At 40.9% G+C, this 26,834-nt stretch overlaps 1 protein-coding gene across 1 annotated transcript in view; it reads left to right on the forward strand.

Annotated features, from left to right (window-relative positions):
* fig4a (FIG4 phosphoinositide 5-phosphatase a) overlaps positions 1 to 26,834 on the forward strand; it is a 112,734-nt gene that overhangs the window by 1,495 nt on the left and 84,405 nt on the right. Inside the window, exons 2-6 of the mRNA XM_072246364.1 lie at positions 3,775 to 3,907; positions 10,496 to 10,594; positions 15,819 to 15,942; positions 22,873 to 23,029; positions 25,565 to 25,615. Coding sequence (XP_072102465.1) covers positions 3,845 to 3,907; positions 10,496 to 10,594; positions 15,819 to 15,942; positions 22,873 to 23,029; positions 25,565 to 25,615 — 494 coding nt within the window. The 5' untranslated portion in view covers positions 3,775 to 3,844. The remainder of the gene's footprint in view (positions 1 to 3,774; positions 3,908 to 10,495; positions 10,595 to 15,818; positions 15,943 to 22,872; positions 23,030 to 25,564; positions 25,616 to 26,834) is intronic.

Genomic DNA, 26,834 nt, shown 5'->3' on the forward strand with positions numbered 1-26,834 from the left:
TAAATAATAAATAGTAATAAAACCATAAATAGTTAAATAGTAATACGTAAATTATGCCAGGAAATAAGTCCAGGACCAGCCTATTGGCTCAGGGAGGAGTTGTAAAGTTTGATGGCCACAGTCAGGAATGACTTCCTATGACGCTCTGTATTGCATCTCGGTGGAATGAGTCTCTGGCTGAATGTACTCCTGTGCCCAACCAGTACATTATGTAGTGGATGGGAGACATTGTCCAAGATGGCATGCAACTTGGACAGCATCCTCTTTTCCGACACCACCATCGGAGAGTCCAGTTCCACCCCCACAACATCACTGGCCTTACGAATGAGTTTGTTGATTCTGTTGGTGTCTGCTACCCTCAGCCTGCTGCCTCAGCACACAACAGCAAACATGATAGCACTGGCCACCACAGACTCGTAGAACATCCTCAGCATCATCTGGCAGATGTTAAAGGACCTCAGTCTCCTCAGGAAATAGAGACGGCTCTGACCCTTCTTGTAGACAGCCTCAGTGTTCTTTGATTCTAGTGAATACAGACCCAGAGCCATCAAACGCTCTTCATATGACAAGCTATTCACTCCTAGAATCATTTTCGTGAACCTCCTTTGAACCCTCTCCAGTTTCAGCACATCCTTTCTAAGATAAGGGGCCCAAAATTGCTCATAAGACTCCAAGAGAGGCCTCACCAGTGCTTTATAAAGTCTCATTATTGCATCCTTGCTTTTATATTCAAGTCCTCCTGAAATGAATGCTAACATCGCATTTGTCTTCCTCATCATAGACTCAACCTGCAAATTAACCTTTAGGGATCCTGCACAAGGACTCCCAACTCCCTTTGCACCTCAATATAACACATTCAGTCCTGCGTTCATCACCCTTTTCAATTTTGCCTCCATGTTATATTTCAACTCATCCCACACTGCAATTTTGCCCTTTTATCTGCCTGTCCTTCCTCACAGTCTCACTATACACTGCATCGACTTGTATACCAACTGCCCACCCTTAACCCTGTCACTTCGGTTCCTATCCCCCTGCCAACTCAGTTTAAACCCTCCCCACAACAAGGATATTGACCCCTTTCGAGGCCCTGCTCTTCAGCCTCTTTCCTAACTTGCTATACTCACTGCGCAGGACCTGTTCCTCCTTTCTACCCATGCGATTGCTGCCAATGTGCACCATGACCTCCGGCTGCTCACGTTCCCTTTTGAGAAATTTCTGTATCCGCTCTGAGACAGCCTGGACCCTAGCACTTGGTAGGGAATACACCATCCTGGCTTCTTTTGTGGCCCCAGAATCTAGTGATGATCCCTTAATTATTGAGTCTCCTATCACTACCGCTCTGCGTGTCTTTACCCTTCTTTGCTGAACCTCAGAGCCAGCCACAGTGCAGCTGGCCTGGCTGCTGCTACTGTGCTCTAATAGGTCATACCTGCCAGCAGTGTTCAAAAGGCTGTACTTGTTGTTAGAGGGAATACATTGACTGCTTACTCCCCTTACTTCTCCTCGTGGTCACCCATTTTCTAACTGAAACCTGCACTCTGGGTGTGACCACCTCAGTAAAAGACTCATCTATGAAGTTTTCAGTCTCCTGGATGGTCCTGAGTCCACCCAGCTCTAGTTCCTTGATCTTCTCAGTCAGGAACTGAAGTGGGGTGCATTTCCTGCATATGCTTTCATCAGGGAGAGCATTAGGTACTCTGAGATTCCACGTCTCATATGAGTATTCCACTGCCTGAACTACCATCCTGCCTACACTTGTTATACCTCTGAATTCACAAACTAAGTTCTAGGCTTTTCCTGTTGTTGCCGAATTCTGTTGAGCCAAAACCTGACCACTGTAACACTGGCTCACTCCAACAATGGCTGCTCCACTTACACGTTGTGGTGAAAAGGGGACCAGGAAAACCCCTTGTGGCAGTGCAAAAGCAGAAACAGCAGGATAGCTGGAAGTACAGTTCACTGCTCCAACAAACTATTTGTAGTGGGACCATTGATGTCCCGATGCAGGGTTTCGGCCCTAAACATCAACATTTCCTTTCCCAGCCACCGATACTGCTCAACCCACTGTGAGTTCTTCCAGAAAATTGTTTGTTGTTTGAGATTCCATATGCAATATCTTGTCAATCTGGTTTACTGTTTAGCCTGTGGACTAGTACAGCTGCTGAACTGGCTTATGTGGGCAAGAAAATTTGGGCACAGCAGATAGCATACGTGGACATAGACTTCCCTATAGCATGCAATTTGAATTTCCATTCCCACATCAAACAGCCTTCCCTATTGCCAGGGTGCGACCCAACACAAACTAGAGGACAGCATCTCATTTTCCACCTAGGTGGTATACAGTCCAATGGTATGAACATTGAATTTTCTGATTTTAGATAACCCTTGCCTCCTATGTTTCTTCTGCATGCCACCGGTCCTTTCCCATACCTTCTTGAACTCTCATCGTCCATTTTCATACAACTTCTATTGATTCTATCAATTTACAACCCACACATTATGCTCACCAGATTCCCGCCCCACTGGGTTCTGCCTCCTACTTATCAGATTTCAGCACTGGTAGCCTTTGTGTCCCTACTCATCACCTTTCTAGCTGTCTCTACCTTCACCTCACCTTCCCCCTCCATCTGCCTCCACTTATCATAGTTCCTTCCCCTACCTGACTCCATCTTACCACAGCCCTTCATCCCTCCTCAATTCACTAGTCAACTGGCTCCATTTCACCATTCCCATGCTTGTATTTATACTGACTCTCCAAACTCAGTCCTGGAGCAGGTTTCCTTCAGAAACATCAGCAATTCCATTTGTATACTACAGAAGCTGCTTCACCTGCTATGTTCCTCCATCAAATTGTCTAGCATAGAACATTACAGTCAAAGTCATACAACAAGGAAACAGCCCCTTCAGCACTACTCATCCTGCTGACCAAGATTCCCATCCAAGTTCATCCCATTTTCCTGCATTTGGCCCATTGCCCTCTGAATCAGGGGTTCCCAACCTTTTAATGCATGAACTGCTACCATTAATTGAGGGGTCTGTGGACCCCAGGTTGGGAACCCCAGCTCTAGACCTTTCTTATCCATATATCTGACTGCGTACCTTTTAAATGCTGTTAATGTAACTGCCTCAGCTACTTTTGGCAGCTTGTACCATATACTGATCGCCTTCCGGGTGAAAAAAAATGCCCCTCATTCCTATTAAATCTCTTCCCTGTCACCCTAAATCTATACACTCTAATTTTTGAATCTTGGCCCCTAGGGAAAAGACTATGTGCATCCACACTACCAGTGCTTCTCATGATTTTTCACACCTCTACAAGATCACCTCTTATTCTCCTAAACTCCAATAAAGTCCCAACCTCTTCAACCTCTTTCCATAACTCAGTCTCCTGAGTCCTGGTAACATCCTCATAATTCTCCACATTCTTTCCAGCTTAATGAACTCTTAGATATCTTGAACAGCTGTAGAGTAACATCCAATTTCTTTCTATACTCATTGCCTTTTCTGATGAACTTATTTTAGTTTGTTAAAAAAAAAGCCGCAGCCAAACAAGTAGAATGGCAGTGATTCTGTGAAAACAGTAAAAAGATGCATGGATGAAGATGGGTGTAAGTTTGTTAACTGCAGATGATTTGTCTGGAGGAGATTAAATAGAAAGAGTAGAATAGTGAGAGATGAGAGAAGAAAGCAATAGTACTGAACCAAAGCTATAAAGGGATGTCTTTTTAAGAGCTATGTACGATGAAAAACTTTCTATTTTCTTCACTTTTTTAGGGATTGCTGCAGATCTGATCTCAGAGGATGGCGATGTGATAACACTGTCAGGAATCGGCTTTTTATCATCATGCCAACAGTACAGCCAATTATCAGCTGTGTGCAGAAGCTGGTTCTGTATGAAACTCGAGCAGTGCGTTTCAAACACATTTTTCTTATGATTCAGTAATTATTGTGCTAATATTTTTGCTATTTTTCTGAAATTTAGCTTAGTTTAAAAATAGGACTAAAGGTTCTTAACTAGTGAAGACCATTTTTATTAAACTAAGAATGATTTTGCAGAAGTGATCTGGAAGTGGTCATTTGAAGGTAAATCAATCTCATCTCAGGTGGGCGTAACAACAACATTCCAATATTTTGGAACCAACATGGCCCAACAAAAGAGGGATTACCAAACCCAGAGCCCCTTGGGTAACAAAGAACTTATCGAGTAAGGAAGGGCAAACAGGGGACCATGTGAGACATCAAGGTTGATACCGCAAAAAGCCTAGAAAGTGAAACACCAAAATTTAAAGAAAAGAAACTAGGAATGCAAATACTGGTCAGTAAAATCAAAGATCCAAAGTCGTTGGCTAAGGACAGAATAGGATCTATTCAGTACCAAAAACGTAACCAATGCATGGAAGGAGAGGATGTGGGCAAGGTTCTTAAGGAATATTCTTTCCTCAAAAGAATATTCCTTATGTTGCAGTTGATAAGGATGAATGTGAAATATAAAGTAGGATAGTACAGGAGGAAGGATAAGTAGTCATACAACACAGAAACTGGCCTTTTGACCCATCAGAACGTGTATCTGAAAATTGAATAACTGATCATGTCCTAAAAAAAAACCAAGAATGTTAAAAGAAGCAAGGGAGAAAATTGCATACAGTCTGACTACTTTTTTTTTAAAATCCTCCTACTGCAGAAGTGGTGGCAGAGAATTGGAGAATAATGATTATGGAGATATGACACTCTGCAGAACTAATTGGAAACTGCACAGTCCTGAAAGAGGGTTGCCCAAACTTCCATAATCAGGCTGCTGTATGGAACTAGCATTTCCTAACTTCTAGACATCAAGTTTGAGGCCATCATCGATGGCTTCTCAGAAGCATCTGAGAGAATAGGTCTCACATTTTATTTCATCATAATAGAGCTTTGAACAGCAACCATTTCAGACATCAGAAGTTTGAGAGCAAGGGATTTCACTCGGATCCACTGTCCGAGTAGGAAAAGGGAGCAGCAGGTCGCAGCAGTGTAATAGAGCACTGACCAGCGATCAATCCGTGTTTGAGATAGATTAACGAGCAAGTTAAAGGAAGGCAGGAGCCAGCGCAGTGGCCATCGTCGCAGCAGCTGTCATCTGAGTGGGCAGTCAGAGAGGTGATCTTGAGGCTCCACCTTTTCGAGGCTTCAGGGAAGAGAGAATTCAATGAGAAAGAAAAGAAAAGCTCTAGGTTAAGATTTTTTCCTTCCCTTCTTTATATCTGCACAGCTAGGACAGTAGAGATGCCAGGCAGGGTAATGAAATGCTCCTCTTGTGGGATGTGGGAAGTCAGAGAGACCTCCAGTGTCCCTGACAACTACAACAAGTGCATCCAGCTGCGGCTTCTAACAATCCATATTAAGGGGTTGGAGCTGGAACTGGGTGAAATCTGGTTCATTCGGAAGCTGAAGGGGTGATAGATAGGACATATAGAGGGGTGGTTACACCTAAGGTGCAGGAAACTGGATAATGATCAGGAAGGGAGAAGGGGTTAAACAGTCAGTCCAGAGTATCCCCGTGGGCATCCCCTTGACAACAGGTATATCACTTGGGATACTGTTGGGGGGTGGGAGGAGTGTGGCTGACCTATCAGAGGAAAGTCAAGACTGGTCGGATCTCTGGCACTGAATCTAGCTCTGTGACTCTGAAGGGAAGGGGGAGAAGAGGCACGCTGTGGTGATAGGGGATTCGTTAGGGGGGTGGACAGGAGGTTCTGTGGACGAGAATGAGATTCCCAGGTGATATGTTGCCTCCAGGTGCCAGGGCTTGGGACATTTGGGATCAAGTCCTCAGCATTGTTAAGTGGGAGTGTGAACAGCCAGAGGTTGTGGTCCATGTAGGTACCAATGACATGGGTAGGATGAGTGGTGAGGTTCTGCATGGGGAGTTCAGGGAGTTAAGTGTTAAGTTAAAGGGCAGGACCTCCAGGGTTGTGATCTCGGGGTTGCTTCCTGTGCCATGTGCCATGTGTCAGTGAGGCCAGAACTAGGAAGAATTTCTAGTTTAATATGTGGCTAAGGAGTTGGGGTAGGAGGAAGGACATAAGATTTTAGGATCATTGGGCTCTCTTGCTGGGAAAATGGGACTTGTATAGAAGGGACAGTTTGCACCTGAACTAGAGGGGAACTAATATCCTAGCAAGAAGATTTGTTAATGCTGCATGGTGAGGTTTAAACTAGAGTTGCAGGGGGATGGGAACCAGAGTGTCAGAACATTTAGTTGACAGAGTGTGGAGGCAGATGTTGGTAAGACCTCAGCCAAAATCAAGAATCAAAAGGGCGGCTAGTGTCCTGAGCTGCAAATATTTTAATGCAAGAAGTATCGTAGGTAAAGCAGATGAGCTCAGGGCATGGATCAACACCTGGAATTATGATGTTGAGGTCATTAGTGATATGGTTGCAGGAGGGGCAGAACTGGCAACTGAATGTCTGGGATTTCAATGTTTTGGACATGACAAAGCAGGAAGAATTATTGGAGGAGGGGTGGCGTTACTAGTCGGAGAAAATGTCACGGTAGTGCTTCGTCAGGACAGACTGGAGAACTCGACTACTGAGGGGTTATGGGTGGAACTGAAAACTAAGCAAGATATGACTATGTTAATGGTGCTATATTACAGACCATGCAACAGTCCTAGGGAGTTAGAGGAACAAATTTGTAAAGAGATCACAGACTGTTGTAAGAAACATAAGGTTGTTATAGTAAGTGATTTTAACTTTCCACACATTGACTGAGAATCCCATACTGTAAAAGGACTAGATGGGGTAGAGTTTGTCAAATGTGATCAGGAAAGTTTCCTTCATCAGTACGCAGAAGTCCCAACGAGAGAGCGTGTGATACTGGATCTGCTATTAGTGAATAAGACAGGGCAGGTGACAAAAGTTTGCGTAAGGGAACACTGCATCCAGTGACCATAATGTAAATATGCAAAGAGATAGATCTGGTCTGTGGGTTGAGATTCTAAATTGGAGAAAGGCCAATTTTGATGATATCAAAAAATGATCTGGCAAATGTGGGATTGGGACAGGCTGTTTTCTAGCAAACATGTACTTGGAAAGTGGGAGGCCTTCGAAAATGAAACTTTTTGAGAGTACAAAGCTTGTATGAGCCTGTCAGAATAAAAGGTAAAGATACCAATGGTAAGGAACCTTGGTTTTCAAGAGAGATTGAGGTCCTGGTTAAGAGAAAAAACGAGGTGCATAGCAGTCTGCTATAGGCAAGTAGGAACAAATGAGGAACCTATGGAGTACAAGAAATGCAAGAGAACACTTAAAGAAATCAGGAAGGCTAAAAGAAGACATGAAGTTGCTCCAGCAATCAAAGTGAAGGAGAATCCTAACGGATTCTAGAGGTATCTTAAGAGCAAAAAGATTGCTAGGGACAAAATTGATCTTCTGGAAGACCAGAATGGTAACCTGTGTGTGAAGCCAAAACAGATGGGGGAGATCTTGTATGCATTCTTTGCATCTGTTTTTACTCAGGAGACAGATACTGAGTTTGTAGAAGTGATACAAAGTAGCATCAACTTTATGGATCCTGTACAGAATACAGAGGAGGAGGTCTGTGTTACCCTGAAGTAAATCAGGGTGGATAAATCCCCATGGCCTGACAAGGTGTTCCCTCAGTCTCATACGGGAGGCAAGTACAGAAATTACTGGGACCCAACAGAGGTGTCTAAAACATCTTTAGCAACAAGAGAGATACCAGAGGAGTGGAGGATAACCAATGTTGTTCTGCTGTTTAAAAAGGTTCTAAACAGAAACCAGGAAATTATAGGCAGGTAAGTTGACATCAGTTGTGGGAAAGTTATTGGAAGGTATTCTAAGGAGCTGGATATATAAGTATTTGGATAGACATGGACTGATTAAGGATAGTCAGCATGGCTTTGTACATGATAGGTCATGTCTAACCAATTTTTTAGAGTTTTTCAATGAAGTTGCCGGGAAAATGGATGAAGGCAAGGCAGTGGATGTTGTCTGGCTCTGAGAGAAGCCAAAGTGTGGTCATAGAAGGTCGCCTCACTGACTGGAGGCCTTTGACTAGTGGTGTACCACAGGGATCGGTGCTGAGTCCTTTGTTGTTTGTCATCTATATCAATGATCTGGATGATAATGTGGTTAACTGGATCAGCAAATTTGCAGATGACGCCAAGATTGGGGGTGTAGTGGACAGTGAGTAAGGCTATCATGGCTTGCAGAGAGATCTGCATCAGCTGGAAAAATGGGCTGAAAAGTGGCAGATGGAATTTAATGCAGACAAGTGTGAGGTTTCGCACTTCGGTAGTACCAACCAGGGTAGGTCTTACTCAGTGGACAGTAGGGCACTGAGGAATGCGGTAGAACAAAGGGATCTGGGAATACAGGTACATAATTCATTGAAATTGGTGTCACAGTTGGATAGGGTTATAGAGAAAGCCTTTGGCACACTGGCCTTCATAAAGCAATGTATTGAGTACAGAAGATGAGATGTTGTGTTTAGGTTGTATAAGATGTTGGTGAGGCCTAATCTGGAATGGGTCTGCAGTCTTGCACCGACCTACAGAAAAAAATTGTAAACAATGTTGAAAGTATGCAGAGAAGGTTTACAAGGATGTTGCTGGTCTGGAAGACATTAGTTAAAAGGAAAGGTTGAATAGGTTAGGACAGTATTCTTTAGAACATAGAAGATTGAGGAAAGATTTGAGGTATACAAAATTATGAGGGTATAGATAGGGTGAATGCAAGCAGGCTTTGCCCACTGAGGATGGGTGGGACTATACCAGAGGTCATGGCTTAAGGGTGAAAGGTGAGAAGTTTTAAGGGAAACAAAAGGGGAAACTTATTTATTCAGAGGGTTGTGGGAGCGTGGAATGAGCTTCCTGTGCAAGTGGTGCATGCGAGCTCGATTTCAATGTTCAAGAAAAGTTTGGATAGGTACATGAATAGTAGGGATATGGAGGGCTATGGTCCCAGTGCAGGTCGTTGGGAGTAGATAGTTGAAATGTTTTCAGCATGGACTAAATGGGCCAAAGAGCCTGTTTCTGTGCTGTACTTCTCTATGACTCAGTCTTTCAGGGAGGGATGCTGAGGGGGACGTAAGGAAAAAGATTTTTTAACGTGGAGAATGATTATGATCTGGAATTGATTGAAATAGTTACTGATGGCTTTCAATAGTGGATCAGACAGGCACGAGGAGAAAATAATTTGCAAAGGAGTGGAACTGATTCTCTGCAAAGTGCTTGTGTGGAGAATGCTGCCTTAACAACTTCTCTGGTGTAAAATTGATTTTCAAAGCAAATTGGTTATGGATTGAGATTGAGCTTAATCCGTTTTAATCCTTTTACGTATTCCTTTTAAGTCACAAATCAAGATTTTCAATTGCTCCTCAAAGAGGAAAAATTTTGCAATTTTGTTTATATTCAGGTGTATAGTTTCTTTAATGGAGTATTGTTGATCAAAATTAACTTTGTGAGTAATGTGGTTACTATTTTACATGGGAAGGTAATAGTGGTATTACGTTTGAATATCCTTTAATCTAAAGTGAAACAATGTAATTTTGCTAGAACTGAAGTAAATTTTATTTTGCTATGGAGCTGTTTTAGAATACTGAAAACACGATATTGGTCTATGGGAACAAATGTGAGGGTTGGATTGGCTAAGAGTTAGGCATTTGAGTCGTTAGGAGAAATGATATGGACCATCCAATGTAGCACTAGGTTGCATTGCTTAATAATTAGTTGACATATTAAACAACTAATCCAGACCTTTGGAATGTGTGTTCAGGGTTGGAGCCAATCCTAGGCTTTGTTCAAAGTAAGAATCCTTTTTAATCTTAAAATAAATTGGAAAATTACACTTAGTGGCCACAGTGTACCTCCTGTACTGAATAAAATGACCACTGAGAATATGTTTGTGGTCTTCTGCTGTTGTAGCCCATCCACTTAAATGTTCAGCTTGTTGTGCATTCAGTGATGCTGTTCTGTACTTCGCTGTTATAATGCTTTGTTATTTGAATTCTGTTACCTTCCTGTCAGCTTGAACCTCTGGCCATTCTCCTCTGACCTCTCTCATTAACAAGGCATTTTCACCCACACAACTGGTATTCATTGGATGTTTTTTCTTTTTACACCATTCTCTGTAAACTCTAGAGACTGCTGAATGTGAAAATCCCATGATATCAGCGATTTCTAAGATACTCAAACCAGCCCATCTGGCACCTGCAGTCATTCCACGGTCAAAGCTACTTAGATCACATTTCTTCCCCATTCTGATGTTTGGTCCAAATAACAACTGAACCTCTTGATCACATCTGCATGCTTTTATGCATTGAGTTGCTGCCACATGATTGGCTGATTAGATATTTGCATTGACGAGCAGGTGTACAGGTGTACCTAAAAAAAAAGTGGCCGCTAAGTGTATAAGTAAGACCATAAGACATCAGATTTTTTTTTTGCTTCAGAGAAACTGTGAACTGAACAATTATATTCTTAATTTTCTTTAGAGATACTTCCTGGTTGGAAGCAATCATGCTGAAACTAAATATCGTGTGCTAAAAATAGACCGAACAGAACCAAAGGATTTGGTGGTTATTGATGACCGCGTAAGTGCCATCATTTATGCTAAATGTTTATGAAATACTTCTAAACTTTTCACAAGGGTTCACCTGTCAGTGCCAATTTAGGAATTGATAATTGAAAAACATGATTGGTTTACCGTCCTGCTGTAGGTTCTGATAAAACATATGACTCTGGACCCAGTTGCGTCATGCTGAATCAGATACAGTCGGCCCTCCTTATCCGCGAGTTCCGCATGTGCGAATTCAACCGACCGCGAATCGAGAAAACCCGGAAGTACTCTTCCAGCACTTGCTGTTCAAGCACGTACATACTTTTTTCGTGGCATTATTCCCTAAACAATGCAGTATAACAACTATTTTACATAGCATTTACATTGTATTAGGTATTATAAGTAATCTAGAGATGATTTAAAGCAGAGGTCCCCAACCACCGGGCCGCAAAGAATGTGCTACCGGGCCGCGAGGAAACGACATGATTTGGCGATATGAGTCAGCTGCACCTTTCCTCATTCCCTGTCACCCCCACTGTTGAGCTTGAACACACGCGAGGTCATTACCCGCGTGTTATCCATGTCAGCGCGGGAAGGAGGTCAACTCCTCGAGCTTGCAAGTGACGGTGGGCTGAAAAGTATGTTTGACATAACATCTCTGCCGGCATTCCGGATCAAAGTCAAGGCTGAATATCCTGAGGTAGCCACGGAAGCACTGAAAACGTTGCTTCCATTTCCAACTTATCTCTGTGAAGCGGGGTTTTCTGCAATGAATGTAACAAAAACTAGGTTGTGGAATAGACTGGACATAAGGAACCCCGTTCGAGTATCGCTGTCTCCCATCAGCCCTCGATAGGACTGTCTTGAGCCCAGGGCTCCCACTGATTCAGTGGTATTGGTGTGTTGCAATGATTTTATATGTTCATACGGGGGGGAAAATATGCGCTGTCTGTTTAATATGCAAACATTACTTAAAGTGTTATGATGCTATTGACTTATAAGTGACTTATATAACGATATAACAATTACAACATGGAAACAGGCTAACTCTGCCCTTCTAGTCTGTGCCGAACGCGACTCTCACCTAGTCCCACCGACCTGCACTCAGCCCACAACTCTCCATTCCTTTCCTGTCTATATACCTACCCAACTTTTCTTTAAATGATAATATTGAACCTGCCTCTACCACTTCTACTGGAAGTTCGTTCAACACTTACGTCAAGCTCCCCTGTCCTCCCCTGATAATTGACTTATCTCTATATTCATGCGAGGAAAATATGCGCTGTGTGTTTAATATTAAATTCGTTAGATAAATCCTTTTAGAAACGAAATTGAGTGTATTAGCCACTTATCACCTATATTCCGGTCGTGATTAACCCCACCCGAACAGAATCGCCAAAAACGATTTGTAGAAAAAAAATCAGCATGTACACACATGCGCACTGGTGCCCACGCAAGACTTCATGGTCACTGTAGTCTTTCTTGGGGTAAACACAACGTATTTGACTGCTACTCTTGTCCATTGGCAACCGTACCGCCCCCCCCCCCACCGCATCGGCCGGTCCGCAAGAATATTGTCAATAATAAACTGGTTCGCGTTGCAAAACAGGTTGGGGACCCCTGATTTAAAGTATACTGGAGGATGTGCATAGGTTATCATGGATTGGGATCAATAAAAAACCGGAAGTTCTGTTACTAAGTAAGTTGGAATGGGTACATCCGGTATTATTTAGCGTCAGTTAGTCAAACATTTGTCTTAGTATATAGTATATATTTTATCTTTCTATGCATATAAAACACTTAAGAAACATATGTTTCAGCACCGGGCTCAGGAAGTGCGATCCAGTGACAGATCACTCCCAAGCGTGCTCTCCATCCGTGCCGGGTTGATGTGGAGGATCAAAAACCCAAAACCCAATAATTAAACCACTGCGTTGCTTAGTAATAATTGTGGCTTTCATCGGGGCAGGGCCTTTTGCACTTTATCCTTTAAAATTGTTCCGATCGTTGACCGACTGTAGCCTAACTCTTTTCCAATGACCGATGGCGTTTCACCTCTTTCCAATCGCTTTATTATTTCCACTTTATTTTCAGTCGTGGTCGTGATTACTTTTGTGAACAGAAAAACTGCGGATTCAGAACTCCACCGCTAGATCCTAATGTCAACTGCACTGAGACAGGTTAAATAAGGTCCGGGGTTCGGCTGGGTCCCAAGGTCCACCGCATTGAGACAGGTTGAATAAGAGACTTGAGCATCTGCGTTTTTTGGTATCCGCGAGGGGTACCGGAACCAATCCCTCGCGGATAAGGAGGGCCGACTGTACAAAATCTTTGTGAGGATGATTTGTTTCATACAGCTGCATATGAATAACATAATTAAAATCATTATACTTACTGATGGTTTAATCTTGAATCTTGAGTAGACTTTAAAGGAGCACTTATATGATATAATCTAATTTCTAAACTCTTTATAATAAATCCCAGGGCTTGATGGAATGTTGGGACCTTGAAAGATCTTTGTGTTCTCTCTAGCCACAGATGAGGTCCCAGAGGACTAGGAATTTGCCATGGTCATTCCTTTGTTTAAGTAGGGCTTTGGGCATAATCCAAGAAGTTATTGGCTGGTGAGCCTTGCATCTGTGTGTTGCTGGTGTGTCGTTTCCAATGATGACATAAACCTGTGTGGGGGGAGTTTTATAATGAAAAAGCCATTGCACTGGGGCAGTTCCACTCTCGGCCTCAAAAATCTTGGACCAATGGTATGAAAAATCGTCATGACTGGAGACTTCCTTAGCTGCAGTGGATAGCCATGATGCCTTCTGTGCCTTGTCATGCCCTTCACTCTCTGCAAAGCGATGCAGCACCACTTCTTTGGCTGAGTGATCTTGTAGTTGATCTCATCCGCCCAGTCTGCCAGAACTGGCTTCACATGCTGGGGTAGATATATCCCTATCTCACTGGGGTTGGAAGTTCCTGGCTACCCTCACCTGATTTATCCTGCCTGTTGAAGTGGTGTACTTGGGTGTGGCCACTATTGCATGCAAACAGTTACTTGGAGCCATGGGTGAGAGCTGAGTGGTAGGTGGGGACCAAAGGTGGATGAGCTATACCTGGGCAGAGCGTGACGAGCCTGCCACCAGAGGGTGCTACCACTCCCTGTATGCCCCATACACCCCATACATTAGAAGTAGGTAAGCTACAGGACAAGATTTTGAGGGATAGGATTTATTCGCATTTGGAAAAGTATGGGGTAATTAGGACTGGTCAGCATACTTTAGAGTGGGACAGGTCATATCTTACAAATTTGATTGAGTTTTTTTTGAGGAGATGACAAAGGTGATTGATGAGGGTAGGGCAGGACCCTCATGATAGGCTGATATAGAAGATTAAGTCTGTATGTATATTTAAGGCAGAGGTTGATAGATTCTTGATTGGCCGGGGCATGAAGGGATGCAAGAAAAAGGAAGGAGAGTGGGGCCGAGAGTAAAAGTGGATCAACTACGATGAAGTGGCAGAGCAGACTTGTTGGGCCAAATGGCCAAATTCTGCTCCTATGCCTTATGGTCTTATTAAGATATATGGGATCCACACTGACTTGGTAGATTCAAAATTGGCTCGGCTGTAAAAGGCGGAATGGCGCTGGATTGGTGTTATTCTAACTCAAGGTCTGTGAACAGTGGTGTTCCACAAGTATTCTTGTTGACGACACTGTTGTTTGTGATGCATATAAATGATTTGGATGAAAATGTAGATGGGCTGATTAGTGATTTTGCAGATTACAAAAAAAGTGTTGGAGTTAAAAACAGATATCAAAGGATATAGCAGGATATATGTCAGTCGAGATTTGCGGAGAAAATAGCAGATGAGGTTTAATTTAGACCTGGGGAAGTTAAATGCGAGGGAGAGATATACAGTAAATGGTAAGACCCTTAGAAGAATTGATGTGCTAGGGATCTTAGGGTACAAGTTCATCGCTCCTGGAAGTGGAACGCAGGTAGATAGGGTGGTAAAGAAACCTGAAGTTAGTACAGCGTTCTTGCCTTCATTGATTGGGGCTATGTTCCAGCTATTTAAAACTTAGCTTCAGCCACATTTGGGGGATTTTATGAAGTTTGGTTACTGCATTATTAGAAGAATATAGAGGCTTTGAGGAGTACACAGAAGAGGTTCACTAGGATGTTGCATGAATTGGAGAATATTAATTATAAGGAAAGGTTGGAAACTTGGAATGTTTTCTGTGGAGCATAATAAAGGTTTAAAATTATGAGAGGGATTGATATGGTCAGTCTCTTTCCCAGGATGGAAAAATCAAAGACTAGAGGGCATCATTTTAAGGAGAGGTGGGGTAAGATGTGAGAGCAAATTTTCTTACAGGGGGAATGGTATAAGTGCCTCAAAAATGATGCACAGGGGAGGAGTGGTGGAAACCGATATAAAAGTGATGTGTAAGAGGTAGTTAGACCAGCACATGCACAGGGAGATGGATCATGTGTAAGCAGATGGGATTAATTTAATTTGGCATAATTAACTGGCCAAGACTGTGAGCCAAAGTGCCTGTTTCTGTGATGTGTTTTTCTATATCCTATGAATGAAAATGATGAATAAAATTTGAAAGATTCCTCTTTCAAGGGGAATAGAGTTTGAAGCTGATAAATGCACAGTAGGTCTCATGGTTTGTTCGGTGCCATTACAGCAGCCAGATTTTATAATTACTGTTTTCAAATGCATACTAGACCACCTGCTTCCAAAAAATGCTCAAGTTAGAAGGACTGAAATGGTTTTTTGTGTCTTAACTAATACGCTGCTAGTGTTTGGTCTAAGGAAAATTTCTCGTATCATAGATCTGCAGGTGCTCCTCTGGTATAAAGGGGGACGTGCTGCAGAGGTGGCAATCAAGTGCAGAAAATGGAACAATCTCAGCTGCAAATTAAGAAAAATGTGCACAGAAAAATGTACTGGTTTACAGCAACCTGTAATTCTTTAGGTGCTCTTGGACCAGGAGGTGCCAGGCAGAGTTGACTTGTTTGCTGGACTGATTTTGAAATTGTGTGCTAAAGTAATGCATGACCATCATAGTAGCATCAGTTCTCCTTTCTGTAGTGTTTGGCCTCAGGAACTGGCCCCTGGTAAATTGAACAGCCACAAGAACACAAGTTCTTTCCACTCAATATGATATTATAGATCTCAGTTTGTTCTCATGTAATGTACATAGGAATTTTCAATAATGATTCTAAAATACTTGATTTGTTTTGGTGTAGCACGTGTACAGTCAGCAAGAAGTTCAGGACCTTTTAAGTCGCCTTGATAATGGCAATCGAAGTAAGATGGGGCAGAAGGGACTATCTGGGCTTTCAAAAAGTGTGTCTGCTTTTGGCATTGTTGGTAAGAATTTGACAGCTGCTTTTCTTTCTACATTGACCTTGCTTAGAAAAGTCCCTTTTTTATTCCCAAATGTTTCTGTAATTGCCTGACAAGAAGAGGATGTCTGTCATTTTTGTACGATATATGTGGTTTATTCCATATGTGCTTTGTTAATTGTCCTTGATGTTATCAATGTACTAGAAAGAAAAAAACAAATAGGATTCTGATTACCAATATAACAGACCATTTACAAAATATAACAGGATTACTTTTAATATATACATATCTTACATGATCTGATGAAGGGTCTCGGCCTTAAAGCATCAACTGTTCACTCTTTTCCATAGATGCTGCCTGGCCTGTTGAGTTCCTCCAGCATTTTGTGTGTATTACTTTGATTTCCAGCACCTGCAGGTTTTCTCTTGTTTGGAACATATGCAGAGGCCTGTTTCAATAAAAGCAGCCTCCTCCATTAACCCACCTTCCCCTTCGCCTGGTTTCACCTGTCACCTGCTAGCTTGTACGCTTTCCCCTCCCTCCCGCTACCTCATTCTGATTTCTGTCCCCTCAGCCCAAAACATGGCTGTTTATTTTCCTCCATAGATGCTGCCTGACCGGCTGAGTTCCTCCAGCATTTTGTGTGTGTTGCTTATGATTTCCAGCATTTGCAGAATTTCTTGTGCTTTAAATGATTCATTGTTTAAAAATGTTATCAACTGTAGGACAAAGTCACAAAACTTTTGGGAAAGATGAATGCAAGGCATAGCAAAATAGATCTTTTTTATTGCATTTAGAAGAAAAATGGTGTTCAGAAACTCTAGATCCTTCAATCTAGTTATAGTGGTATATTTAATGCAAGTTAGAAAATGGCAGATGTAGAGTAATTACTTTCAATGTTACTTGAGTAAGGAGGGAGGATTGCATACCTGATAACCCAAGCAAATCAATATTAATCAGGGATGGTGACTTCAAAAACAAGATTCAGAGTACAAGTAATAAGTCAGCAAATTGATTACGAGAAAAAACTATTAAATAGTGATGTTCCTTGGGGCCAGTTTATTTCCAACTAATTTCAAAACAGCAATGTAAATGGCCTGGCTATGATCATCAAAGGTTTTGCTCATTAAGGAACAAGTCCTTTTAAATGAAAATTTGTACTTGTATTTCTGTCATTTAAGGTGAGAGAAAGAAACTGGGGAATTGTAATCAGCTAGGTTAAGATGCAGGGTTATAGTATCCGAACACTACAGTATGGAAACAAGCCCTTTGCCCCATCTAGTCCATGCCAAAATATTATTCTGACCAGTCCCATTGACCTGCACCTGGACCCTCCATATCTGTCCTATACATATACTTACCTGTATTTCTCTTAAATGTCGAAGTCAAATCCGCATCCACCACTTCTACTGGCAGCACATTTCACACTCTCGCCACCTCTGAGTGAAGAGGTTTCCCTTTATGTTCCCTTTAAGTATTTCACCTTTCGCATTTAACCTATTACCTAATGTCACCCAACCTCAGTGGAAAAATCCTGGTTGTATTTACCCTAGCTATACCAGTCATAATTTTGTCATGATCAAATATCTCCTCATTGGCCTACACTCCACAAAATAACAGTCCACACCTATTCAACTTTTTCCTATAACTTATGTCCTCTGGTCCTGGCAACATGCTTGTAGATTTTCTTTACACTTTTTCAATCTTATTGATATCTTTCCATCAGGTAGATAACCAGAACTGCACACAATACTCCAGATTAGGCATCACCAACGTCTTATACAACTTTAATAACATAACATTACAACTCCTGTACTCAGTACTTTGATTTATGAAATTCAGTGTACCAAAAGTACACTCAACAGATAGACGTTTTCTATCTGTGGCACTACTTTCAAGGAATACCATTCACTGTGTAAGTTACCTTGATTTGTCTCTCAAAGTCCACCATCTCACACTTGACTACATTAAATTCTATCTGCCATTTTCAGCCCATTTTCCCCACTGTTCCAGATCCCACTGCAAAGTTTGATGGCTTTTCTCACTGTCCACTATACCCTAAATCTTGATGTCATCCACAAATTTGCTGTTCCAATTTACCACATTATCATCTAGATCTTTGATATAGATGACAAACAACAACTGACCTAGCACTGATCCCTGTGGCACTCGAATAATCACAGGCCTCCAATCAAGGAGTCAACAATCTATTACCTCTCTGTGGCTCCTCCTGGAAAGCCAGTGTTGAATCCAATTTCTAACCTCAGCTTGGATGCCAAGTGACTAGAATTCTTGACCGTCCTCCCATCTGGGATCTTGTCAAATTCATGTGGACAATGTTCTCTGCCTTGCCTTCATCATGGTTCTTCATGGATAAAGTCCTCCCCTCCATTGAGCACATCTACATGAAGTGTTGTCGCAGGAAAGCAATTATCCATCTTCAGAGAACCCCACCACCCAGGACGTGCTCTCTTCTGACTGCTGCCATCAAGAATAAGATACATGAGACTCTAGACTCACACCACTAGGTTCAGGAATAGTTATTACCCCTCAGCCATTAAGCTCTTGAACCAAAGGGGATAACTTCACTCAACTTCAGTTACACATCATTGAAATGTTCCACAACCTATGGACTTACTTTCAAGGATTCCTCATCTCATGTTCTCAATATTTATTGTTAATTAATTATTCCCCCCCCCCCATTTGCACAATTTGTTGTCTGTTGCACACTAATTGAACACCCAAGTTGTTGTGGTCTTTCATTGACAAACCTGGTAATATGTTTTGGAAAGGGATAAAGTATTGGCAAAGGAATGTGATATATAGGGTTAGTTGGAAGGCATATGATGCGGTAACTCAAAATACTAAACTTTGAAACTCTTAGATCTGAGGTCTAGGTATTTACCTGGTTAGATTGATTGAGATAGAGAGTAGGGGTAATGTGTAGATTGATAAGGTGTGTTGGATTCTGGTGCTTAAGTCCAAGGTTCTTTTAGAAGTCAGGAACGAGGCATAAAAGTTGTTGCTTCACAATCATTTTATTAAGAGTTGATAGAATAAAGGGAAATTGAATTGAACAGGGACAAAATTCTACTACTTGAAGAGATAAAGATAAAGAAAAAGATAATTGATTGTTAAGCTGCAAAGATTTTTTTAATCTTGTAATTGTACCTGCCTCCATTACTTCCTCTAGTAGCTCCTCCATTCACACCTCACCCTCTGTGTGGAAAACATACTCATCAGGTCACTTTTAAATGGAACATAAAGCATAAAGCAATATAGCACAGGAGCAGAGCCTTCAGCCCATCATAAACACAAGAGATTCTGCAGGTGCTGGAAATCCAGAGCAACACACAAAATGCTGGAGGAACTCGGCAGGCTGGGGAACATCTATGGAAATAAATTAATAGTCAAAGTTTCGGGCCGAAACTTTTCATCAGGAGTCCTTTCAGCCCACTTGTGTTGTCAAATTAATTCAGCCAGTAATTTTTGCTCTCTCACCCTAAATCTATGCCTAATAGTTCTAGTCTCCCATCTCTTAGGAAATAGAAAGCGAACATTCGCTTCATCTGTGCCCCTCATATGCCCCTCAAGATTTTATAAATTAACCCATCAGCCTCCTTTGTTCCAGGAAAAATGGTCCCTGCCTATCCAGCCTCGCCTTATAAAATAAACTGACCAGTACTGGCAACATCTGTGTGAATGTTTTCTGCACCCTTTCTAGCATAATCATGTTGTCTTCAGTATGCCAATGAGAAGTACATGAAATACTCCAGGTGCACTCACTCCCACCAACGTCTTATTTAGGTGTAACATGACGTCCTAATTCTTCCACTCAGAGTCTCTCCAATGAAAGCAAACATGTCACACACTGTCTTCATCACTTTTTATCTACCTCTGTTGTCACTTCTGGGGGAATTCTGTACTTGTACCGCTAGGTCTTTGTTTTACCGGGTGCCCCAGGATCCTGCTTTAACTATGTATGTCCTCTCCTGATATAACTTCCCAGAATGCATCATTATGCACAAACCATTTTGATAGGATAATAAACCAGGTATCTAAACTGCCAAAGGTAAATATTACTGTAATAATTGTAAATGAAAACATCAGTTAGTATTTATGTAATATGGGCAAACGTGGTAATTGAATTCTGAGCCGGTAAGAATAAGACATCCATTAAATGATACTTCATGAGTAATGAAGGCCCATAGGGGCTAAAAGATTTTTGTGCTTAATATTAAATTAAATTGCATACTAGAAATGGGTGTAGATAACAAAAACTGCTCACATGCTGAGGGAGTATTGTCCTCAAGATCTGCTGGACAGGAACATGAAAGGGAAAAATTCTTCAGCCAGAAGGAGGTGAATCTGCAGAATCCATTGCCGCAGACAGCTGTGGGGAGCAAGTCATTGGGTATATTTAAAACAGATTGTTAGGTTCTTGATTAGTAAGGGCATCGAACCTTATTGGGGAGGAGAAATGGGGTAGAATGGAATAATAATCAGCTATGATGGAATGGAGGAGCAGACACAATGGGCCAATTGGTCTAATTCTACTCCTATGTCAAATGGTCTTAAAAATGAATTCAAAGCTGTGGTTAAGTTGTATTTTTAATACAGTGAACATTTCTGGGTACCATACTTTTAGCAGGGCATATTAGCTTTGCACATTTATTTAGTGTCATGGTTGGATCAGGTGGAGAGGTGCAGGTGAATCAGTATCAGAATTAATTGAATTGACTTCATTTCTTACATCCTTCACATACGTGAATAAAAATCTTTACATTAGGTCTCTGTCTGAATGTGCAATGTGTAAATTATAGTAATCTGTAATAAATAGTATGTACAGTAAGATATATAACAGAGTAGTCAATATAGCTTAGAAGTACAATTGTGTCAGTGTGAATTAATCAGTTTGATGGCCTGGTGGATGAAGCTGTCCTGGAGCCTGTTGGTCGGGGCTTTAATGCTGCAATACCTTTTCCCAGATGGTAACAGCTGGAACAGTTTGTGGTTGGGGTGACTCGGGTCCCCAATGATTCTTCAGGCCCTTTTTATGCACTTGTCACTGTAAATGCACTGAATACTGGAAAGTTCACATCCACAGATGTGCTGATATCACTTTAATATCACTGTTATATGTTGTGAAATTTGTTGTTTTGTGGTAGAAGTACAGTGCAATACATTTAAAAAATTTATAAATTACAATAGAAAAAATATATAAAGTTAAATAGGTAGTACAATAGAAAAAAATACTGCGTGTAGTGTACATAGATTCATTGTCCATTCAGAGATCTGATGGCACAGGAGAAGAAGCTGTTCCTAAAACATTGGGTGTTGCCTTCAGGCTTTTGTACCTCCTTGCTGATAGTAGCAATGAGAAGAGGGCTTGTTCTTGGTGATGGGACTCTGTAATGATGGATGCCGCCTTCCTAAGGCATCACCTTTTGAAAATGTCCTCGATGCTGGGGAGACTAGTGCCATTATAGAGCTGGCTGAGTTTGCAACTTTCTCTAGAAACTTCCTAGAGTATTTGGTGACATACACTTGCAGATCTCCCCAAACTCCTAATGAAATATAGCTACTGCACTGCCTTCTTTGTAATTGCATCAATATTTTGGGCCCAGAAATTTTGACACTCAGGAACTTGAAACTGCTTACCCTTTTCAATGCTGATCCCTCAGTCAAGAATGGTGTGTGTTCACTTGACTTTCCCCTTCCTGAAATCTACAATCATTTCCTTTGTTTTACTGACGTTGAGTGCAAGGTTGTTGTTGCTACACCACTCAACTAGCTGATCTATCTCGCACCTATATGCTTCCTTGTCACCATCTGAAGTTCTGCCAACAATAGTTGTGCCATCGCCAGGTTTTATAGATGCCGCTTGAGCTGTGCCTAGCCATATAGTCTTGGCTGTAGGGAGAGTAGAGCAGTGAGCTAAGGTGATGATTTAAGATGAGCTTTTTGGAAGATAGGAAACTTATCTACAGCATGGTAATAGAAGTTTGGAAAAGTATTTTGCAATGTATTAACTTCATAAACCAATTCTATATCTGTTGAGATTTTGATAGATATAAAGGGAGTGAAGTTTCAGAGGATGGGGTCATTTTATTAGATCTGTAATCCAGAGCCTTGACTTTATGATCTGGATACATTTTGCATCTCATGATGGCAACAAGGGTATTTAATAGTTAATGAAATAAATCATTTGATGACAAAAAAACCTACAGGCTTACCATGGAAAATGTTTCTAATTCTTTGGTATCCATAGTAAAGATGAAAATTTTGCATTCTGGCATGTTTAACTTTAGGCCCACAGCATAGTGTTTGAATCTTAACTGTTTTCAGAAATGACCATCCATGACCGTCTTTTTTAAGGATAATTACTGATGGGCCTAAGGCTGTATTTTGACATCAACATCTTTTATTTGAATCTAAAAAATTACTGAGTTAAGTTGCAGATCATCACAATATCAACGAATGGCAGAATTGTTTTGAGGAATTAAATTAATTGTTGTTATGAGTACTGTATATACTATTTCCCATTGGATGGCATTGTTACAGCTTGGCCAACTTATTTACACTTGTGTTCTTTTGTAACTTTTTGCCATCTGGGCAGCTTCAGTGCCTCTTAATTTGGGTCTATCATTGTTGTATAGGACTAAAGGATAATTCCCAATTATTTTAAATCTGTAAATACGGCGGTTTTCTTATCATTGCTTCCTTGTTGATCTCAGGGATACGTAGAGTAATTGTTCAGTTAGTGGCTTGGCTTAAATCTGATAATTTGGCACTGTGGAGAAAGTGTATGTAAGATCATTGTCCTTTCAGTGGCCTAATATGTGTTTTTACCACTAAGCTATTAAGATAGTGTAAATCTGTCTTTTATATGGTTAGAATTTTGGCCTGATCCAATAATCTACATTTCAGACTAACAATGCTTTTTCTCTGTAGGATTTGTCAGATTTTTAGAAGGATACTACATTGTATTGATAACTAAAAGAAGAAAGGTTGCAGATATTGGTGGCCATTCAATTTATAAAATTGAAGACACCAACAGTGTCTACATTCCAAATGATTCGGTTCGAATTGCGCATCCAGATGAAGCCAAGTAAGTGGACACAGGACAAGTTTAAGTTTTGATCCTTAATACAGTAAGATGCCCAAATAATTGACTTGGACAATTCACATGCATTGGCTTAGAAATTATTTGGTGCCGGAAAAGGCCCAAAGTACCACAATTTTAAAAGAAGCCTCATCAGCGTAAGCACTTAAAACAAAAGTGTTTTTTTTTTCCTTTGAAGCTTCATAGCAACAGGCTAATGAGGGTAAACAGGTAATATAGGTCATGGAATCATGGTGATGAAGAAATTGGGAGTTGTTGTTAGAGTATAAGGAGGTCAATGATGCAGATCGGAAAACCTCAGAACTGATGAATCACAAACATAAAATGCAGGAAACAGGAAATGCAGCGGGTCAGCAGTGCAGCTGGGTGAAGGGTAGGGATTATTTCTGGGTTTGATGAATTTAGATGGATGAGTAGTGATTAGAATTGCAATCATAGATTAATCAAGATCAACAGCAAGAGGATGGGTAGTAGGATTGAATATTAAAAATAATTCTTAAATCAGGAGTTGGCAAATGCCAGATGGATGCTTCAGTTTCCATGGCCACCGACTAATCAGATTGCTCTTCTTTAAGCACCATTTTATCAAGACTCATATTTCTTAACCTGATTTCAATATCTGATTCTGTAAAATTGTCATATATCATTCATGGACTTCAATGTGCAAATGAGTCTTGAACTAAAATCTTTACCATAAATGTGTAGTTATGAAGTGGAGGACTTGTAACAAATTTTGTTAACAATGATAGAATTTCTAACCCATATAAATTATCACTGTTTTATATTGCTTTTTGTTCTTAAATTAATTTTACCATGGTTTGAAACCTTTCACATCGGTCTTTTACAGTTCTAGGCTCAATTGGACCATTGACATAATTTCTGATGTTCATACCCTATAATCCCAAGAATCCTTATAATCCCAGGTTATCAACTGTATACGTACACTAAAAAGCAAGAGGGTACCTAGAAAGAGGGTAGGAACTCAAGGACAAAGTCGGAAATATATGTCTGGAGCCAGAGGAAGTGGGCAAGATACTAAATGAATACTATGTATTGATATTCACCAGGGAGAATGATGTGTAGATAGTAAAATCAGGGAAAGATATGCTGATATTGTAGCGAATGTTTAAAAAAAATAGGAGGAGGAAGTGTTGAATTTTTTAAGGACAAAAGGATGAATAAACCCCAGGGCCTGATGAGAACTATGTCAGATTATAGAAAGAAGCAAGAAAGGACCTTGACATAGATCTTTGTATCCTCTTTAGCCTCAGGCAAGCTTCCAGGAAGCTGGAGGAAAGCCAATGTATTCCTTTGTTTAAGAAAGGCAATAGAGATAAATCAGGAGTTTATAGGTCAGTGTGCCTTACTCAGTAGTATTGGAGAAGAGTTTGAAAAACAGGATTAATTTACAACTGAAAAAGCCTACTTTTATCAGGAGTAGTGAGCATGGATTTTTGAGGAGGTGGAAAAGATGATTGATGAGGGTAGGGCAGTGGTAGTCGTATGCATAAATTTAGTAAAGCTATCAATGAGGCCCTTTGTAAATTGATGCAGTTGTTTCTAAACTCAGATACTCCTGTGGAGTGCTTTTTTTCAGAGGTGTTGTAGAGTATATAGCATGACTTAATGTGAGGGTAAATACAGATGAGGGAGGTGTTGGTTACATCACTTGACTTTGTAATATATGTTTGGAAGGAAAAATTTCAGGGTTGACTTGCTAGCATAGTTCATTATCCTTTAGAAAACTGACTTTGCTGTACAACTGTACTATATTGAACATGTCACTATTACCTATTTTGGTTGGCTAGTATTCTGCCAGATAATAAACTATGGATCCCTTTTGCTTGCTGTTCACCCACATTCTAAAACTTGGTCTTAATGATCCATGTCATTACTTGGCTTGATATGAGATAAGAGGAGTGGGCCCATTGTTTTTTAAACTTTGAAAATGAGCTATGCATGCTTGTTCTCAGCCTAACAAGATCTATTACCATAGAACCATAGAAACTACAGCGCAGAAACAGGCCCTTTGGCCCTTCTTGGCTGTGCCGAATTAATATTAGTGGCTTCCTCAGTGATGATTCTAAGTAATACATTTTCAGTTTTGCATAAAAGTGCCTTCTCTGAACATTTCTTAATGTATTTTTGAACTACATAAGACATATGGACAATAATGTAAGTGATAGAAAGAACATAAACACAATAGATCCTGCAGATATCCAGAGTAACACACACAAAATGCTGGAGGAACTCAGCAGGTCAGGCAACATCTATGGAGCAGACTAAGCGGTTGAGGTTTTGGGCTGAGGCCCTTTTTCTGTCAAAACATTGACTGTTTCTTCCTCCCTTTGGATGCTGCTTGACCTGCTGAGTTCCTCCAGCATCTTATGTGTGATAGGAACAACAGTTTAGCTGACCAGTTGGAAATATTGTTCAAGAACTTACCATGTTTCTTTTAATTTACTGTCCCTCAATATTCAACAATAAAACTATTAAATATTTATTTTTCTCCCCCGTTAGGTATGTGAAAATTTTCCAAAGTGTAGATCTTTCCAGCAATTTTTATTTCAGGTAAGCCTTTGCTTTTATTCGTAATTTTCATAATTACATTAATATTGTATGTTGTTTACCGTTCCCTATTTGTATTTCAATTGAATAAAATTGGGCTACAGGAGATTCAGAGGAGCTATAAAATAGAGAAATCTGCTTGCAATCATTTAGGGTTTGGAGTACTTGGTACAATCTTGGTTCTCTTAAAGAAGATTCTGAATTACTTATCACATGCACATCGAAACATACAATGAAATGTAACATTTCCGTTGACAACCAACACACCCAAAGATGAGCTGGAGGCAGCCTGCAAGTGTTGCCACACATTCTGTTGCCAACGTAGCATGCCCACAATGCTCGGCAGAACAACGCAGAACAAAATAAAACAGAATATAAGAAGAAACAGTGCAACAACAGTGAAACAAGCCCCATTCCACCCTCCCTCCCACCTCACCCATGTACACGCTGTACACCCATTAACCCCAATGGACCCGTGGATTCACAGATATGGGCCCACAACCTCCCAGTAGACTTGCAGAGATTCACAGAATCAGGGCTTCGGCCATCAAGCCTCAACTTTCTGAGCCCTTCGAGCTTCAGTCTGAATCTCTGATCGACCTGGGGGCTTCGATCTGGATCTCTGATTGACCTTTGTGCTTTGATCTTGGGTATTGACCCAGGACTTGCAGATGATGACGAATGAGGGCCCAGACTCTTGACCCTCAAATGCCGGTCTCGCTGATGACGGTTTCCCAAAAACTAGATCTTGAATTGCAATCTTGCCAATAACGGAACCCTAACCATCCTTACCAGTCCACTGGCCCGACATCCAACCTTGCCCCTACTGCTTACCTTTAAATGTAAAGCAGATACCCATTCTCCATTTCTCCCACATCTCTGTCCCTAAACCCTACCTGACCCCTAACTCCCCTCTCTGTCCCCAAAACTATCCCTACAAACCTAACAGTCTATATTTACAGTCAATTTAGGATGGTTCACTGGGTTGATTCCTGGGGTGAAAATATTGCTGTATGAGGAAAAATTGAGCAGGTTGTGCCTACAATATTTACAATAAGGTAATTTATTTTTCTTGCTATAAGATTCAGAAGAAACATTTATCCTCTGGGAATCTCAAACTTGGACACACAGTTTCAGAATAAGAGTTTTAAGATAGATAAGGAAGAATCTTCTGAATTCTGTTTCTAGAGGCAAACGTTTGGCTTCCTAAAATGCTATAAAT

The sequence above is a fragment of the Mobula birostris genome, chromosome 2, assembly GCF_030028105.1.
Source record: "Mobula birostris isolate sMobBir1 chromosome 2, sMobBir1.hap1, whole genome shotgun sequence".
Lineage (NCBI taxonomy): Eukaryota > Metazoa > Chordata > Chondrichthyes > Myliobatiformes > Myliobatidae > Mobula > Mobula birostris.